The sequence below is a fragment of the Pholis gunnellus genome (genome assembly GCF_910591455.1).
Source record: "Pholis gunnellus genome assembly, chromosome: 6".
Classification (NCBI taxonomy): domain Eukaryota; kingdom Metazoa; phylum Chordata; class Actinopteri; order Perciformes; family Pholidae; genus Pholis; species Pholis gunnellus.
In genome coordinates, this window is record NC_136532.1 from 27,060,930 (window position 1) to 27,080,686 (window position 19,757).

Sequence of the window (19,757 nt, forward strand, 5' to 3'; positions counted from 1 at the left end):
TACATTTAATTATTAACTTATCTTCGTTGGTAATATGTTATCTTGGATGTTATTATCGTATCTTGGTTGCTTTTATCTTATCTTTGCTTTTATCAACTTATCTTCATTGTCAATAGCTTATCTTCATTTTTATTGACATATCTTCATTGTTATTAACGTTTCTTAGTTGTTATTAACACATCTGTTGTTATTAACATATTCTAGTTGTAATTAACATACCTTAGTTGTTATTATCTTATCTTCATTGTAATTATTTTATATTTGTTCTTATTATCTTATCTTCATTATTATAATTTATTTTCATTGTTATGAACATATTCAAGTTGTTATTAACGTTTCTTAGTTGTTATTAACATATGCTAGTCGTTATTATCTTATCTTTGCTGTTATTATCTTATGTTGATTGTTTTAAAATGATTCTTCATTGTTAACATATCTTAGTTGGTGTTAACATATCTTATTTTCACTGTTAATATCTTATCTTTGTCTTTATAATCGAATCTTTCGTTGCCTATTTTTAGTGTTATATATTGTATTTTTATTTAAAGCTCAGTAGGGACGGGGCTAAAGCATTTCACTTCTCTTCATCGTCATGTACAGACATGTTGAGTATGTGACAAAAAAAACTTGAATTAAACTGATTAAACTGATTAAAACCAAAAATAAAGTAGAACTGAAGTAAAATGATAAATTGCATTGCCTGGTTTTTTTTTTGTTTGATATAAATACCCTCCTTCTCCCTCCAGGTGGACCCCATGTTCACGGTGCCAGCTCCCCCTGCTCCGGGCCACCCCGGGGCCCCCGGATGCTCCCTGCCCTCGGCCCCTTCCTTCTCTTCTCCGGCCCTGTCAACCTCCAACCCCAAGCAGCTGGTGGTGAGGACGAGGTCTATAGGCACCAACACCCAGGATGGAAGCGTCTCAGGAGCACTGGAGGGCGACTCGGCCTGTCTGGGACCCTGCCAGCCCGGGACCAGCGTCAACCTGGAGGGCATCGTCTGGCACGAGACTGACGAGGGTAAGTAGTTCTGAAAAGTAGCCGTGAGCACTCTATCAAAGCAAGTTTAAAGGGATGGTTCACCCAAATTATACTAAAGAGACTTTGAGACGCTTCTGAGGTGAATGGAATCTACTCTGTTACTTAAAGCGGATACAAACATACATTAATTGGGACTAATGTTTTTGTTTATCGAGAATCAAAGATTCATTGTTTCTTAAAAGACATGTTGAGTTTTTCAGTTAATGCTTTGAATTGCACAAATAAAACCCCCTCTTCCTGCTTCTCCTCCACTGTAACGGGTTGGCGGCAGAAATTGGAAGCCGATATTTGAAAATGTCGCAACAGAAAACCAGAACTGTCTACATTGCCAAAATGTGACTACAGTTTGCTAGAAAGCTATCTCTTTTACATTATGATTTTTACATGCGTCGAGGACTTAAAAGCCATAGCAGAGTTTCAACCTTCAAGTATTGTTGAAGGTTTCTGAGGTGAACATCGTCCCAGAAAGCCATAAATGTGTTGCCCAACAGTGACAGGTTGCCGAACCAGTTCAACATTTTAACAAAAAACTAATAAAAGCCCAGAGGAGTGGCTCGTCTTTTAATGGACAACAGCTAATCCACCTTAAAGGTCAGTCCACCTTAAGTGAGCCCGGAGCATTGTTGTTGCTAACTCAACACTAACCCCTTCACTTTAATCAGCAGGTGTCCAGCAAGATATGAGAACGTGGCTTGTGTCTTGAGGAGTTGTAGCATTTATTCAATGACAAAGAAACTCTACACACACTAAACTAATCTGTTCACAGCTATAACGGTTACTCTACAACCTTTCCTTTTCCGTTCCTTTTCCGGTTGGTTTTTCTTGATGTTTGTAGGCCATTTGTTGAGCGATCTCTATGACTCTAGTGCGTCAGAAACAACGGAGGACGTTGCGTAAAACAGGCCTGAAGAAAACCCCAACGCCCGTCAGAGCGTCAGGATAAACCGCCGTCCTATTTCCCCGACGTCAGCTCTCCAGAAAAGCACCACTTGTATCACATTTGCACATCCTGACATCTGTTGCTGAGGCAGTAAAGGTGGTGCAGAGACACCGACAGGTCACAGCTGTGTTCTGGACGGTCAGCCATATTTTGAACAGTCCCCGATGTTAAAAAAGATATCTGGTGAATATTCTGAGATTGCTCTCTGTAGATACTTTGAGATCTAGTTGCTGATGAAGGTTTGTAGAGCTTTGGGTCTGTGGCCTCGTCTTTATATCCTGCTGACTGTTTGAAGTAAGTTTGCTGCAGTATTTCTGATTTGTATTTCTAGTCAAATACCAAAACGTATTGAGTGTTTGACTGACCCAGTGCTCTGAGACACTGTCAGGAAAACAACACAATCAATCAATCAATCAATCGTTATTGGTACCGCCCTTCTCGTGCAGTTCAAAGTGCTTCACGGGTGACCGACGAGTCAAAAGTAAGAAATGTGGACCATGAAAACAAAAGAAAAGACAAAGAGTTTAACAATTTGAGAAATGGGAGACGATAAAAGTAATAAAATAGATTTAAATCTAATTTAACAGAAGTGTTGGCTTCTTTTAAGCTCAACCAACCATCTCACCAGAACCGTAACCTTGTTGCACCTGAATCTCCCCGAACATTAATTATCGATGTGGAGGATCAGAAGAACAGTTTTAACAAACAGATTTATAAAGCCGAATCTTTTTAACGCTCTTTGCCTCCGTGGATTTACGACATTTCAGGTAACAATTGGGTGCCGTTACAACTAGTGTGGGTTTGAAAAACATGCCACAAGAACAGATCGAAACTTCTCATCTTTTTTCATTTTAAACGCGTTCCGCACTAAAATAACAGAAATATCTTTAAACATGACTGGATATCCTCACAGGAGCAGCTTTTTTTTTGGCGTTGAGCTGAAACCAGAAGCCCGTCTTGCCTTACAAAATGATACCATGGGAGTACCGGGCGGCGGATCAGACGGCCCGATGATTCACCCAGCCCACTTCCACGCCGCGGCGCTTTGATAGGCCGTTAACGAGGACAGCGCTCGGCGCCGCGGCCCCTCGGCGGAGGTGTAATACCTTACCGCGGGCTGCTAATGAATAATCCCGTCTCTCTCTGTGCCCGTCTCGCTCTGCCAGCCGCGGGGGCCTCTGAAGTGGAGCGTCGAGGCGTTTGTATCCCGGCCCAGTATTAATTAACTCCAGCGGCTTCCTCCGCCCAGGCAAAAATCAGAACAGCAGAAGAAGAACAAACAAAACAGAGCTCGGGGTATATATATATATGTATATATGTATATATATATATATGTATATATATATATATATGTATATATATATATATATATAAATATATATATATATACATATATATGTATATATATATGTATATATATATGTATATATATATGTATATATATATATACATATATATGTATATATATATGTATATATATACATATATATATATAAATACATGCTGGTGGTCCTAAACAGACTTCCTTCCAGACTTTGAAAGGTAAAAAGAAAAACCAACCAAAACAATGAAGAAGATACATTTATGAAATGAAACATTTAAAATGAGAAACCTCTTCCAAGGCTGCACAACTCTGTAGTAAATCAATCAACTCCAATTTCTTTATAATTGATCAATCATTCAAGTCATTCAGCAGGAAAAATAAAAGCCAAATATTCTCTGGTTCACCAATGTGAAGGTTTTCTGCTTCCCTGCTTTTACATCATAAAAGTGTCTTTGGTCATTTGAAGCTGTGGAAACGTTCCCACTAGCTGCTGTATCGGTTGATTTTATTTGTACACACATCAGAGTGCATCAAATCGGGATGATGAAAAATAAGAAATGTGTCCGGAGGGAGAGGTCAAGGAGCCACAGACCTCCCCAACAACAAAGTTCTGCTTCAAAGAATCAATATCAGTTAAAGTGAACGCCATAATGAGAATATTTTCACCTCTTTACCTTGATGTCAGACGGACCTTTATGACGGGGAACTGAAGATGTTATCTACCACAAGACTCCATTCACAGTCCGGTCTACTTCTGCCTTCGCACAATAACTCTGTGTTATTGTGCGACTTTGGTGTTTTAAAGGGTTAATGTCCTGAGGTTACTGGTCTACAGAGGCTACCGGTCTACAGAGGCTACCGGTCTACAGAGGCTACCGGTCTACAGAGGTTACCGGTCTACAGAGGTTACCGGTCTACAGAGGCTACCGGTCTACAGAGGCTACCGGTCTACAGAGGTTACCGGTCTACAGAGGCTACCGGTCTACAGAGGTTACCGGTCTACAGAGGTTACCGGTCTACAGAGGTTACCGGTCTACAGAGGCTACCGGTCTACAGAGGTCTACAGAGGTTACTGGTCTACAGAGGTTACCGGTCTACAGAGGTTACCGGTCTACAGAGGTTAGCGGTCTACAGAGGTTACCGGTCTACAGAGGCTACCGGTCTACAGAGGTTACTGGTCTTAACTGGTCCAATCCTTGGGCCGTGCCTCCTCGTCGTCCACCAGAGCTAGTGTAGCTAACACACTGATCATGGATAAGTACCTCATACATCCCCACAGATCCAAACTGTGCCTGTAAGAGCAGTAGTTCATGAGACAATAGTGAAAATGTTCAATAACGTCCTCAAGAACTCCTTTAAATGAATCCTCATCCCCGAACTTTGCACCAAATTTCACCCAAATCTGTTCACATATTTATTTTTTCAGATTCTCTTCCTAAGAAACAAGCAGAGAAGCTCGACTGAACACTTGCTCCTCAGTGGAGGAAAAAATCAATGGAACGGGAAAAACATCAAAGCTTTATGTTTTCCAGGTTTGTGAGAGTAAACAAACCGCAGCAGAGCAACGGGATTCATAAATAATGTGATGCTAAATCTGGTGTTATGCAGAGATTTAACACGGCGATGTGCTGCTATATGCAGACGTGTACTTTATTTGACATACAGGGAGAGTCCTGACAAAGATGGAGGGACAGAAGAGGGATAAAGGAGTGAGAAAATGGACTCAGTCTGACGGATAGATGGGGAGGAGAGAGAGAGAGAGATGTGAGGAGATGGACAGAATGGCAGCCGAGGTTTCTGTCTGTATCTTTAAAGCACCGCGGGGACGGAGAGCTGAGAGGAATGTAAAGACGGAGGCAAACAAAAAAACAGACAGAGGGGACGAAGAAGAATCGTTTTTTTTTAACGGACAATGTCAGAGTCAAAGAGAGGAAAGAAGGAAAAACGACGAAGACAAAGAGAGACATGAGAGAGTATTTTTATTTTATTTTTTCATCCTGCAGCTCGGGGGACTATATCAGGAGGCGGAGGGATAAACCGAAGAGCACCCGCCTCGTGACGGCGGAGCGATACGAGAGGAGGACGCCGGTTGCATCTTAATTAAGCAGAATACTAATTGGAAAGACAGAAGAAGAAGACGAGACCACCATTTCGTTTCACCCCCCCCCCTGTCTCCCCCGTCTCCTCCCTGCAGGAGGCCAGAGTCTGATGAGCTCTAATCAGATGGTGATTGGCTCGACTCAGACAGACAGACTGACTGAACGTCTGTCTGTCTGACTTGACGGGCAGAGATAAAGTCAATTACAAGGATTGTAAATAATTACTGTCTTCTAAACACACACGTTAAATAACCACAATAACCACAGTAAAGAAGCTGATGTGCTCTTAAAGGAACAGCGCATCATTTCTGGGGAAGTACGTTTATTTAAAGCTCCTTTCATTCAAATCCACTGTGAAAACTCAGTTACGTGGCAAATAAATAAACGTTGACTTGTCTTTTCTCACATGTTGGACCCATCCACCTCCTCCTCCTCTACACCGCCCGGTGTGTGATTTAGTAGTCTTAATACGTCCTCGTTCATGATTATGTGGATAACGTACTTAGAGAAATTCTTGGTATATCTATGAATTACGGCAACCAGTGAACAGGAAGTGACCATATCTGGACTGAGGAGGAGTGACGTAGAGACGGCGTATACGTCTCTGGTAGAGACCTGTCAATCACTGTGTAGCCCCGCCCCTAAAGCATCCCCTGCTTTATGGTCTGTTTGACTCTAAATGGACCATCATTTACTAAATGAACATCATGCTGTATTGAAGAAGACTTGAAACTAGAGATTGAGACCATAAACTCATGTTTACAATGTTTACTGAGGTAATAAATCAAGAGAGAAGTTGAGTCATTTTCTCATAGACTTCTATACGACCAGAGGAGTCGCCCCCTGGTGGACACTAGAGAGAATGCAGCTTTAACACATGAAGCTTTGTCTTCACTCTTCAGAATCAGAGGTTGCTGCCTGGTCTGATTGTAATTGTTCATGTAGGAAAGTATAGAAGCTCTTAAGGTTGACGTGTTGGTTGTTACGGGTGAAAGTCAGCCGGAGCAAGAAGCCCGTCGGGATAGATGTGAGGTAAAATAGGTTTTATCATATATATTCATGTATTTTACTTCAAAGCTACTTACAGAGAATTTGGGAATGTTAAGTTGTTGACTAATGAAATCCATCCAGCTCCACTCGTCTATGTGTGAGTGTGTCGTGATGGCGGTGGCCATCGGGCTCAATTGAAGAGCAACAAGTCGTGTGTTGCAGTCTAACCTGCTTCTTCAGGTTAAAGCTAAAGCTGAAATGCATCCAGGATTTGATTTGCTCTGCGTTTTGCCCGCTGGCACATCACAAAACCGAAGGTTAATGGTTTTCAAATGTCAGTCAGAGAGAGAGGAAGAGGAAGAGAGAGGCATTTATATTTCAAATGGCTGAGAGGTCGTCAATTCTCGGATTAGAGTTTAAACCTTGAAGACTAAATTTCTCTTCAAAGCACAAAAAGCTGACGGGAACAGAGGGCTGTGTTTCCCTCCTCTGATGTTTGCTGACCGATATCAGTTTGAGCGATTTCACAAAAATGGGGTTTGGAAAACAATTTGAGCCTCTTTAAAGCTGTGAACTCAGTCCTTCACGTTCCCACGTTTTTTATTCCCAAACAGCTGCTGCTCGTCTTTTTCCTCCTTTTTTATTTCTGCACATTTGTCTTTTGTCAGTGTTTCATTAGTTTCCCTATTAGATAGAAGAGAGAACAAAGAAGTGAGTGTTTCTGCAGAGCTACAAAGGGTGATGTATGCAGCTAAAGAAGTGCTGTTCACAGTCTGAAACAGGGTGAAAAGCTCCTTTCAGACAGTTTGATTTGTTTTCGTCTGACACACCTGTGTCACAGTTTGAGTCCGTTAAAAGACAGACGTTCTGTGTTTTTATTCTGATTGATGTCAAAACCACTCGCCATCAAAACAAACTGCCCATATTTCCTCTTGAAGTCCTGAACCCTGTTTTGATCTCTTGATACTGATTGTGGTCTCAGTAGATCCAGTTCTAACCCTTCCTGTCTCCGATGGACAGGTGTGCTGGTGGTCAATGTGACGTGGAGGAAGAGGACCTACGTGGGAACTCTGCTGGACTGCACGAAGCACGACTGGGCTCCTCCAAGGTGAGACCTGCACACATCATAGTAGACTATATGTCATAGTAGACTATATGTCATCATAGTAGACTATATGCCATCGTAGTAGACTATATGTCATCATAGTAGACTATATGTCATCGTAGTAGACTATATGTCATCGTAGTAGACTATATGTCCCGCTTTCTTTCTCTCTGGCGTAAATTTATGGATTCTTTCAATGGGATTCAAGAGGAAAACTACTTCACTGTAACATCACTAACCTCATTTTCATTTTAACGATGTCATTTAAACTACTTTATTTTCATTTTAGGAATATCGCTAGTCCGACCTTCTTAAAAGATTTTAAGATGCAGAAGTACTGACTTACGTTTTTATTACTAGCTGTTTATTGATTGTAATTCCCTTTTTACTGGATGATCTAGAAAGTCTAAGAAGAGTTTAAACTGTATCTTTTAGAGCTGATTTTAAGGCTCTTTTACATCTTTATGAAGCTTTGAATTAATTTGCTCCTCCTTCATGAGATAGATCTTTTGCTTTATGTTAAAGTCAGATCACTCAGGTCCTCCACCATTTTCTTTTAAATGTTCCTCATGTGTCCAATAAAAGTGGCTTTTGTTTTGTGGAACTCGCTGTCTCTTTGAATATTAGAATGCCAGAGATTAAAGATCTGTCTTTTTAATCTGTCTTTTAATTTGGTGCGATGTTATGGATTTAATTTCTATGTTTTTAATTATTTCTTACATATCTTAATTTTTAACATTGTAATTTTTATCTTGCAAAATTGTATTTATTGTTGTTTATTTCTGTTTCGTGAAGCACTTTGGCCTGAATGTTTATATTAAAGGTACTATTTAAATAATTAAATACATTTAGTTATAGCATTTCCAAAAAAGAAAGCTCCAAACTCCCTCTCAGTTTAGTTATTATTAGATAACTTTTTAAAAACTGTGAGCTGGTGGGTTTGGGTGACGCTGTTGGCTGCTATATAAAAAGTGTGTACTTTTAAAGACTTTTGAAAAGTTTAATTCATAAGCAATATTTGTCATTTAGATACGCTGTGAGGTTTTTCTGTTTCAGTGTTTCTTGGTCTGCTGCCAAAACACCGACCTGAGTGGGTTTGTTGTCTAAACCTAAGCAAGTGTTTTTATTTGAATTCACAAAGAAAGTACGTGACAAAGTTGGAATGAAAAGGTGTTGAGATTTTGGATATTCTTAGTATTTTTAGTTAGTGGAGGATCATGGTTCTGGTAAACGTTGATATAGAAAGCGCTGCTTCCTGTTTGGCGGCTACAGTTACATTTGTTCATGTGTTTGGTTTCATGGACTCACTAATGCAGCTAACATTGACTTTAAGAAAACAGCTCAACATTTTGTTCAAGTTGGATCGTGATTGGCTCGTCATGTCGCCACAGTTAAACACAGATGTACACATTTAGGACACTAACAACTGGAGAAATCAGGTCTCAAATGATCTTATTAAAATAAATCTATTGTTATATTTGATTCTAATTATAGACGTATTTTAAGGTCAGGCCTCATATAATTATTAATTGATTCTGATTCTTCTCCACGTTAATTCATTTTATAGTTATTTTGATTGGCTTTTATTTGCTGTTGATTGTTTATTTGATTAACCGAAAAGAGAACTTTTTAAGTGCTGTAATGTTGCTTAAGTTATATATAATATATATATATTATGTTTAAAAGAAGGCTGAATTGACTGTGGGCTGTCAGCTGTTGTTCTGTGATGAGCTTTAACAGAAACACATCCCAGTGTTTGTTTCTAGTTGCTGAGTAGAAACTGAAATTCTCTCCTCGCGGGGCGGAAACCTCTCAATTATTGCTGCTGTACATAAATGATTGTTGTCATGGCAATTACAGCTTAATCTCAGAAACCAGGGACTAAATTGCTTCTTTTTTTAAATTTGGTTTCTGCAGCTCTCTTTGTCAACGGGGACTGAATGAGGTTTTATTATATAATTCAATGGAATGAAATGTTCCCACTTCGTTGATTTATTATCAGTCCATAAATGAAACTGTAACCTAAAGATAAAACAACACAATGATTAAATTAAAGCACAAAATATAACTAAAAACAGAAAGAAAGTAATTGAAAAAAGTAAGTGATGAATTTTTCAGCTTTAGTAGACAAACTTAAAGCTGCTACAAGGAACTTTAATGTGTTGATTCTGGCGGTCCCTGTGGACTAGAGTGGTAGTGTCTCTGAGCACCAGAGTCTCTTTAGAAAACCTCTCGTTTCACTGCAGCAGGGTCTGACAGTCTGCCCCTCTCAGTCCTGGTTCTGGTTCTCCTGTGCCTCCCTTCCCTCCAGCAGGTCCAGCGATATGTCCTGGGTCTCCAGCAGAGAGGAGAAGCTCTGCTCCTGGAGGAGGAGGAGGAGGAGGAGACGCTGCTGCTGCTGCCGAGGGCTGAGCTCTCCTCCTCCCTCCGGAGCTCCGACTGCAGGTCCAAGGTTGCAGGTGAAGACGGATCTGGGTCTGTCCACGGTGGACCGGTCTCTGCTGGAGGATCTGGGTCTGTCCACGGTGGACCGGTCTCTGCTGGAGGATCTGGGTCTGTCCACGGTGGACCGGTCTCTGCTGGAGTCTGAGCTGAAGGAGGTTCTGGTGAACCTGCATGATCTCATCTGGTTTCACCAGAATCCGACCCGGTGGCTCCGATGACGAGCTTTAAGAATAACTCTATAGAAACAGACCATCTTCTCTTTGATGGTCTCTTTACTGATGGAGGTCTGATAGAGGATCAGGACTAAACTGAGACTGGTTCAGGACCAGATAGAAGTTCCTCACAGTAACTTCAAATTGTATCAAATCATCTAAACTAGATTACTCGGTTGCTACACAATTTAAGCAGAGGCATGAGAGCAACAAATAACCTTGAAAGAGCCCAAAACAAATCCATAAAATATGCAGCTGGATGTTTCCAGCAGCTTCAGTGACATTCAGGGACACGCTGATGTAAAAAAGCAATTACAAACATCATAAGAAATGTTAGATATCATCATTTTAAAATCACAGAGGGGCACAGGAAAGTCTAGTCCCCACGTGCTTTGCGGTTCCATTAATGGAAGATGATTAACGTCCAAAACAGTCTTTCCAAGGTCAGAATACATTCATTGAGTCCTGCAATGTAGTGTCACAATTAATGCACTATAAGGCGAGCACATATGCACGGTTCAGGGTCCAGCTTGGGAGGTAGAGCTTTCCTCTGTAGATAAACATAAAGCAATCTCAGCAAACAGGTTTTTGATATGAATAACAATGTGTTAAAGTAGAGAAGCCTGTTCAGAGTAAAGATGTGAGGCGCTCTGGTAAACAGCATCAAAAGACTTCAGAGACGAAGGGACATCGTGTGAATACAAAACGTCTCAGTATCAAGTACAGAGATGATCGTGGATTTCATGTTATCAAAGGAGAAGCAGGAAGAAAAATCAATTTCTATCCTTGACGTCTGGATAGAGTGGTCAAACATGAGCCTTGAATGATAATCAGTTATTTTCTACGTTTTTTTTTGTCTGATGGAACAAGAGTTCAATTTGGGTGAAGATATGAACAAGTTGTTTCTCGGGTTAAAGCCTGTCAGGAACAAGAAAAACAGCTCTTTTTTCCCAGTTTGATGTTTTGATGTTTTTTTCAGTTTTTCAACCAGGATGAAAAAGCTTTCATGAACTTGACATCATACAATACGACGTAAAATGATACAATATGAAACGAAACAATACAAAGTGGTACAATATGATACGATACAATGTGATACAACAAGTTGTGATATGATGACATGATACAATAAGATGTAAAACAATACAATGAGAAACAATAATATTTGATACAATACGATCACATTTTATGTAATTCCATTTGATATGATGTAAATTGACATGTGATACGATACAACAGGTGGGTTTCCATCCTGTTTTTTTCATCCACATTTACAATTTGTGTATTGTGTATAAAATCTTCATCGCTCCAAATGATCTGACGTAACCGTCCTCACATTAATACATGAAACCAACATACATGTCATATTTCCATCCAGTTTTTTACATTGTTGTATTTTAGGTTCAACTGGCGCTCTTTTGATTACGTCTTCTTTTGTAATGTACGATAGTTTTCCAACGGAATTGGAGTCATTCACGTTTTCTCTTGCCCATTTCTTCTAAAACATTCTGTAAAAATGTGCGCTACATATGGATGAAAGCATTGCTAATGTGCAACGTGATAAGAGTTTGTAATATGGTGTGATACCATATGATGCCATTGACACCTTTTTAGCTACGTTGTCACCATCTGCTGGGCTAATGAGGACACTGTGTGCTGCGGCTACAGGAAGAAGTTGGAACTAAAACTACAACAATCTCCCTCCCACAGTCTCCCTCGTACTAATAACACTAAAACCAGACCTAACAGAACATTTTATTTGTTTAAAAGAGTGGAATAGAGTGGCTAACATTTGTTATAATCTTCCCAAGTTTATACTTATGTCTTCTTTTTTTTGGGTGGTTGCCTTATATCTTTTGTGTAACACTTTGTGACCATCTAATATAAAGTTAGTTACTTCTTAAAAGTATCTGCTTTTCTAAGGATAAGCTATGTATATACATATATATATATATAGATTATTGATGGCTCGAGATATACAACCAGAAAGAGCATCCTTTGTCTGAGGTCTCGATTGATTACTCAGCCAATCACTCATGAATCCCATTGGTCTATTGGTTTTAGGCTGTCCTTTTACACCCATGAAGACTTAACATTAGATGGAGACAGGATCAGGATGAAGCTGGAGTTGAATTACTGTGTATTGCTTGTTTTGATACAGGACACAACACAACAGCATAATACCTCTGTAGCTCATCTCATTTCCATACTGTCAGTAAGTATTGTTTTCCTCTTCTTGTGTCCAGGTTTTGCGAGTCTCCCTCCAGCGACCCGGAGATGCCCGGTGGGCGTGGCCGGGGCAAACGAATGCGAATGGCCATGGCCGAGCGGCCCTGCGTTGAGCCGGCCCCTGCAGCCAAAGTCAGAGGTCTATCGCAGCACAGGAGCCGCGGAGGCGGTATGGCCGGAACCACCGCACCCATCCACAGCAAGGGAAGGAGAGGAAGCCTGAACCTCATCAACAGCAACTGCCGAATGCCTCCTTCTTTCTTCACCGTGGAGGACGTGAAACCTACCAACAGCACCTCCTCTCTCTCGTCCGGGAAGAGAAAGAACAAACCGCCGGCTGACCTGGACCTCAGCCTGGTCTCCTCTGACGACGTCAAAAACGGGAACGGGAAGAGGATTCGAGCCAAATCCCGCAGTGCCCCATCCACGCCGCAGGGCAAATCTGACCCCTCATTCATGGACCCCGGAGGTGGTTGCGCCTCCTCACCTCCTCCCCCGCCCATCCTCATCGACTGCCCCCACCCCAACTGCACTAAACGCTACAAGCACATCAACGGCCTGCGCTACCACCAGACGCACGCACACTTGGAGGCCGAGGAGCAGAGGAAGCCTGAGCTGGAGCCCATGAAGGACGGGGAGAGCGAGGATCGACTGTCAGACTGCGAGGACACCATCAGCAACTTCACGTATGACCTCTCGGAGACAAACAGCACCAATGTCAACAGCTCCTCTAAGAAACCGGCTCCTCTATATAAGGTGACCACGGTGGGATCTCCTAAGAACAGACGGCTACTCCTCAGCACTGACCACAGCCCTTCGGTCAACCCCAAGACCAGAAGAACCTCACTGCTGAAAGATGGGCTAATTGACGACCTGAGCAATCTGCCCATCATCTCCAACATGACCGTGGTTCTGGAGAACTGCATGGTCCCAGACAGGAACTCCACGGTCGAGATGCCCAAGCTGGAAGCCGAAGGCTTGATCGACAAAAAGGGAGGCACGTGCGACAAGGGCAAGAAGGCCAACGGGAAAGTAGAGAAGCTGTCTAAGTCACGGACCAACCGGCCGATCGCTCCGGCCCCTGCTCCCCCAAAGCTGATCGCCATACCCAACACGGCGTATCCGACCGGCACAGCCGATACTGCCACCTCACCTATGGCAGCCGTGGGCCTCACGAGTAAAAACCTTCCCCTGAAACCCATCAAACCAAAGCTGAGCATTGTCGTGGAACCGAGCCTCGTCAAAGCCACCATGGTCACCTGCAGCAAAGAGACCAGGAAGAAAGAGAAACGTAGGCTGAAGGACAAACACAACAAAGACGCGCAAACCAGGACGCCTAATGGCGACAGTGGTGGAATCAAACTGGAAGACGGTTGTGGTGGTGCTTCCAAAATGGGTGTCAAGGAGATTTCTGGAAGCCTTCTGAAGGAGCACCTCAGTAAGCAGGATGTAATGAACGGGCTGACGGAGAGCCAGGAGAGCCGGATGGCCAGTATCCGAGCTGAGGCCGACAAGGTGTACACCTTCACCGACAACGCCCCCAGTCCCTCCATCGGTGGCTCGTCGAGGCTCGACTCCGGTGGTAACTGCCTGGCAACAGACAGCAAGAACAACAGCCCCGCCTACTCCGACATCTCAGATGCCGGGGACGACGGGGGATCCTCTGAATGTCGCTCGGATGGAATCCGATCCAAGTCCGCCTCCTCGGCCTCTTCGGAGGCGAGCTCTAACAGTAACCACGGAAGCTCTGGTAAAACCCCGCCCACTGCATCTGCCCCGCTGTCGAAAGACCCCCAATCCCCGTACTACCACGGCTACGACCCCTACTACCTGCAGGGGTACATGCAGTCGGACAGGCAAAACAGTAGCAGCGTCGCCTTCCACAAAAGCTCCGGCCTCGACGGCAAAGGGAAAGACAGAAAGGAGGACGTGAAAGAGGACGACAAAATATCCTCCCACGAGTTCTCGGACTCAAAGAAAGGCGATGGGCCGCCTCAGTCTCAGCTCCAGCTGGCCATGAGCCAGACCCAGACCGCCTTGGCCCAGTCGCTGTACTACGGCCAGTACTCCAGAGGCCTGTACATGGACCAGAAACTGTTGCTGGCCTCCAAGTGCTGCGACCAGACGCATGGCGCCAAACAGAGGGGCGAGAGGGGACAGGGGTTGAGAGACAGTGAGGACGATAAACACATGGTTGGGGGTTCAGCCGGTGGACCCATGCTGGGTAAAAGTCCAGATGGCACCAAAGGTTGCTGTCCCAAACCCGTCCTGTCCTACGTGGAGATGAGTGAGAGGGGAGAAAGGGGACAGAGTCTGGGCGCGAAGGCGGCGCACGGTGGCATGGTGGACCAGCACCAGGTCCCGATGAAAGACTGCGACGACATCAAGTCGCCTTCCTCTTCCTCTTCTTCATCACTCCACAACCCAAACAGTCAGACAGATCTGGACTCAAATGTTTCCTATTCCAGTGTAAGTTTCTCCCTCTGTCTCTAACCCGCCGCCGCCGCCGCTGATGGTGTTGTTGGTGTGCTTTAGCGACCGCTGTCGAGTGTCACAAAGAGATTAAAACACACATTGTGTCGAGCTAAACCAATAAGGTGCTAATAACAAAGACCGTGTGGCTTCTGTGGTGCTGTAGCTGTGCTTTGACATGCTACTTTAGTCGTTTTGGTTGAAAATCAAAATCGTGTGGTTTGATTTGATGGATGCAAATGTTTTTTTTTAATGTTTTGAATCAATGGGGGAAGCTGTAAATGTAAAGACGTAAACACATAAAGGAACAAAAGAAACATATGTGTTGGTTTTATATATGAGCTGCTTGTACAGATTTCTTTTAACCATGTCATCTCACGACGCATTAACTCTCGCCATGCTGGGTCTTCTAAAAACAAAAAGGTTGTGTGACTTGAATGAAAGCCATGTCTGGGAGGTTGTTTTTTAGTTTTTTTGTCTTCAGTTTGGCCTAAATTCTGCCGTTGATCATGTGTGAGACGTGTCTTGATTGGTGTCATTGACGTTGGAAAACACCACACTCCTCACATCCCACCTCTCAATGTGCCGCCTGCTGTTGCAAAACGCCGTCATCCTCCATCAACATCCCACCCAGAGCCAGTGATAGATGGTCTGTCTATGGTTCTGTTCACTGCAGCACACAGTGTTTCCTCTATAGTCGGTCAGCAGCGGTGGGCCGCCGCGCAAAGAATTCCTCCGCCCTTGTTAAACAAGACAAATGTGCAAATGAAAGTCATAAATTATCCTCCAAATAACACACAAAATAATAATTTAGTTTTAGCTCTGCAACTGGCCACGTAAAACAAAACCTGGAGACAGAGACGTGGACCGAAGTTGAACCGACCGCCCCCTAAAAATGACTCCCACCCACCACTGTTAACAAAGAATTATAGGGGAAACACTGCAACTAGCACCAACACTTGTCCCCCATCGATCTAGCCCTCAGACGGCCCGGCCTGGGCTCACTGCCTCGCTCACAGCAAATACTCTGAGCTACAGCATGGGGAGGAGGCCGAGGAGGGGGACGCAGACAGGGAGAAAGAGTGGGGAGCTACCGTGGAGCCTGCCGGGGCCAAGATGACCTCTGGAGGAGGAGGAGGAGGAGGAGGAGGTGTGGGCGGAGATGCTAAAAAAGCCAGGGTCCACGATCTCCCGCCTGCCATCGACTTGGAGGATCCAGACAGACCGGACGGGCTGGACGATCAAGGCCAGGAGCCGATGGGGGTGCTGGCCGAGGAGCCCCAGAACGCCCGGGCGGCGGTGTCTCCTCCCATGACCCCCCAGCAGCCCTACATCCAGTACCAGCACTCCTCCTACCCGCCCTACCTGGCGATGTGCGAGAGCGGCGGAGGCTCCTACAGAGGGGTGTCCCCGACCCTGGTCCACAACTACCCGGGTAAGAGTCTGCGTAAAGGTGTTACTCTAAAGAGGAATAGTTCAACATTTTGGTAAAATACGCTTGTTGTGGAGAGTTGGACGAGAAGGTCAACACCACTCTCATGTCTGTGTGATAAATATGACGCTATAGTTAGCGTAGCTTTAGATTCAAACTGTTTATAATCTCAGCTATGCAGCAAATCAGCGTATTTCCCAAAATCCATAACTGTTCCTTTTAAGCATCATTTAGCAATATCTTTAATATTAAAGGAAGACGTCACCTTTAACATGATGCTCTGTACGTCAATGACTCGCCTCATATCACCTCGAGTTCGTGAGGAACACTTTTTCCTCTCATGTCTCCACCGTCAACAGAGAATCATGACAACAGAGAGAAGTCTTTAATAGAAGTAAAGGTTTAACAACAGCAAAACTTTATGAAAACACCTGTTTACAAACTCTCTCAACTGTGCAGAATGATCAAAGTACCAATAATCCACTCGTATTCTCATAGAGTATGAGTAACAATATGCTGTTTATATTTTACGTGGAATATGATTCATATTTACAGCATTTTTACTCACTTTACATTCATCAAATGGCATTAAAGCTATGACTTTATTTTACATTAAGTAGTTCATTTTGTGATTGCAGTGTAAATGTAGGTTTTAACATCTTAAACTCCCTTAATTCATTCTTGAATACTCCATAATATGATCCAATGCATGCATTTAATGTTGGATGAACCCCCAAAAGGTATCCAAGCTAAAGCTGAATTTGCACCTTTAATGAAGAATGAATGAACAGTTTTAAGGGTTTTTAACAGATTTTAACGCAACGATTTTGAAGCATTAAGGCACAGAGATAAAGTGACGTGTAGCACATATTTTACATTAAAGTCACTTTATTAATGGAGGAAGCACATTTACAAGGAACATAAGAGATGCACCATGATGATGATATAGCCCCAAAACCCTACAGGGGGAGCTAACTGTATCTTTGAATATAACTCCTTTGTTTTAGGTGATTATTTAAAGTATTGTGTGTGTGTGTGTGTGTGTGTGTGTGTGTGTGTGTGTGTGTGTGTGTGTGTGTGTGTGTGTGTGTTTCCACACCAGGTTTCCACTACCCTCTGTACGGTAAGACGGCGGGCAGGGAGGAGTCGGAGGTGACTCCGCCCGGCAGAGGAGGAGCGGTGGGCGTTAAGCAGAGCGCGGACCCGTCCTCGTCCTCGGCCCTGGAGCTGCTGCAGCAGCAGAGCCACCAGTACCACGGGAAGTCCCCCGCGGTGAGACTCTCATCCACACTGGAAGAACAGATAGATGTGAAGGTTAAAGAGGAAACACGGGGATCAGAAGTCAAACGTTTCATTTCTATGACGCATGAATTGATTTAGTTTTCCTGGAGGATGCTGTTTAGTTTCTACTACTAGAAAGTACAAATACACTGAAGATACTTCATGAACATGCACGACACGCAGGAACAGTCCCGAAACGTTGAGTAAAGAATGTGTGTGTGTGTGTGTGTGTGTGTGTGTGTCTGTCTGTGTGTGTCTGTGTGTGTGTCTCTGAGCAGCCCGGCGAGAAGGGTTCCCCCGAGGGAGAGAGAGAGACGGAGCGCGAGAGGAACCACCTGTCGTTCGCCCGACACCTCCACACACACCATCACACACACCTGGGTATGAGCTACAACCTGCTGTCAGGACAGTACGACATCTACCAAGGTACCACGCACACACACACACACACACACACACACACACACACATCCCTACACACAAAAGGTTTATTTGTATTTCTTAATCACAAATTTGCCTCAGAGGGCATTCAAATCTGTGCACAATACGACATCCTCTGTCCTCTGACTCTCACATCGGAAAGTTAAAACTCCTCAATAAACTAAAGACAAGAGGAAGAAACCTCTTGGAACGCAACAGAATTCAATATTGAGGTGAGGCGAAGATGTCTGGTCAACAAAATCATTTCCTGAGTTAAATTAGAAGGTTCTACCACCACATTCCAAACAAAACTAAATACATTTTCATCTGAACAGAATGTTTTCAGTGTTTCATTTTATTTTGAAATGTGATGTTCTTCCTGTGTTGAAGGGTTGAGCTCCCGGTCGCTGGTCTCCAGTCAGCAGGTGTCGGGTCACTCCTCGACCGGTGAGTGTTCATGGTCGTTGTAATAATGATCTGCTGCTCCTCTGGTTCTCCTGGATGTTCCTCTGGTCCTCTGGTTCTCTGGTTCTCCTGGATGTTCCTCTGGACCTCTGGTCCACTGGTCCTCTGGTTCTCCTGGATGTTCCTCTGGACCTCTGGTTCTCTGGTTCTCCTGGATGTTCCTCTGGACCTCTGGTTCTCCTGGATGTTCCTCTGGACCTCTGGTCCTCTGGTTCTCTGGTCCTCTGGTTCTCCTGGATGTTCCTCTGGACCTCTGGTCCTCTGGTTCTCCTGGATGTTCCTCTGGACCTCTGGTCCTCTGGACCTCTGGTTCTCTGGTTCTCCTGGATGTTCATCTGGTCCTTTGGTTCTCCTGGATGTTCCTCTGGACCTCTGGTTCTCTGGTTCTCCTGGATGTTCCTCTGGACCTCTGGTCCTCTGGTTCTCCTGGATGTTCCTCTGGACCTCTGGATGTTTCAGGAGAACCAGAGGAACGTCTGTGCTTCACGGAGATGTTTGATGAATTATATTTAGACACCTCAGTGATGGGATTTACTGTTCTTTATGAATGCATGTTTGGTCAATTCTAAATCCAGGGTGTCTTTTCTTATAGTTAAAAAACATGTTGAACATACAATGAAAATAAGATGAAGCTTTTTTTCAGATATAATTAAATAACAGATTATTAAATTGCAGCTTTGTCATTTTACTTTACGTCATTAACTAAATGCATTTTACTGAAATGATCCAGTTGAGATGAAATGACGTGCTTGTGAACACAGAGCTCTTCTCTACGTCGTCCCTTTTTCTTTCTTTTAAATCGTTTAAACTCTTCGTCTGTCTGTGTGCCGCATGTCTTCTTCAGCTCAGCGGATCACAGACTCAGACATTAGCCACTCAAATTGGCATCTTATGAAATAAATTGGCTCAATCTTTTCTTTCATAAAATGCAATCTGGGATCAGAATAAATCTGAGGGGTCAATAAATCAAACATGTGAACGGTCTCTCCAGAGAGTAGCAGCTCTCCGAGGCTCCATTATCATCCAGCGGATTATTACCCACTTTTGAAGAGCCTCCATATATTTTCCGAGGCCGTTATGCGTCACTGTCTTTGTCTGAATGTGTGACATCATGCAGAGGGAACCTGCACGATGTGATGATTAATGTGATTAACCTCAGAGGAGAGAGCCGAGACATGAAGAAGAGCAGCAGCTCATGCTTTCTTACAATCCCAACTTTAAGAAATATACTAAATAAACAAGAAAACAATGTTTATTTACCAACTAGGTTTGCACATACAATCATTGTGCTGCATAACAATAAAC

At 43.5% G+C, this 19,757-nt stretch overlaps 1 protein-coding gene across 1 annotated transcript in view; it reads left to right on the forward strand.

Annotated features, from left to right (window-relative positions):
- The window catches only part of znf608 (zinc finger protein 608), a gene marked incomplete at both ends in the record, with an annotated part of 40,025 nt that extends 21,568 nt beyond the window's left edge, over positions 1-18,457 (forward strand). The window contains 7 exon segments of the mRNA XM_079160841.1: positions 747-1,017; positions 7,412-7,499; positions 12,400-14,851; positions 15,833-16,289; positions 17,389-17,558; positions 17,846-17,993; positions 18,378-18,457. Of these exon segments, the coding sequence (XP_079016967.1) occupies positions 747-1,017; positions 7,412-7,499; positions 12,400-14,851; positions 15,833-16,289; positions 17,389-17,558; positions 17,846-17,993; positions 18,378-18,457 (3,666 nt within the window).
- Between the last annotated feature and the right edge of the window lie 1,300 nt (positions 18,458-19,757).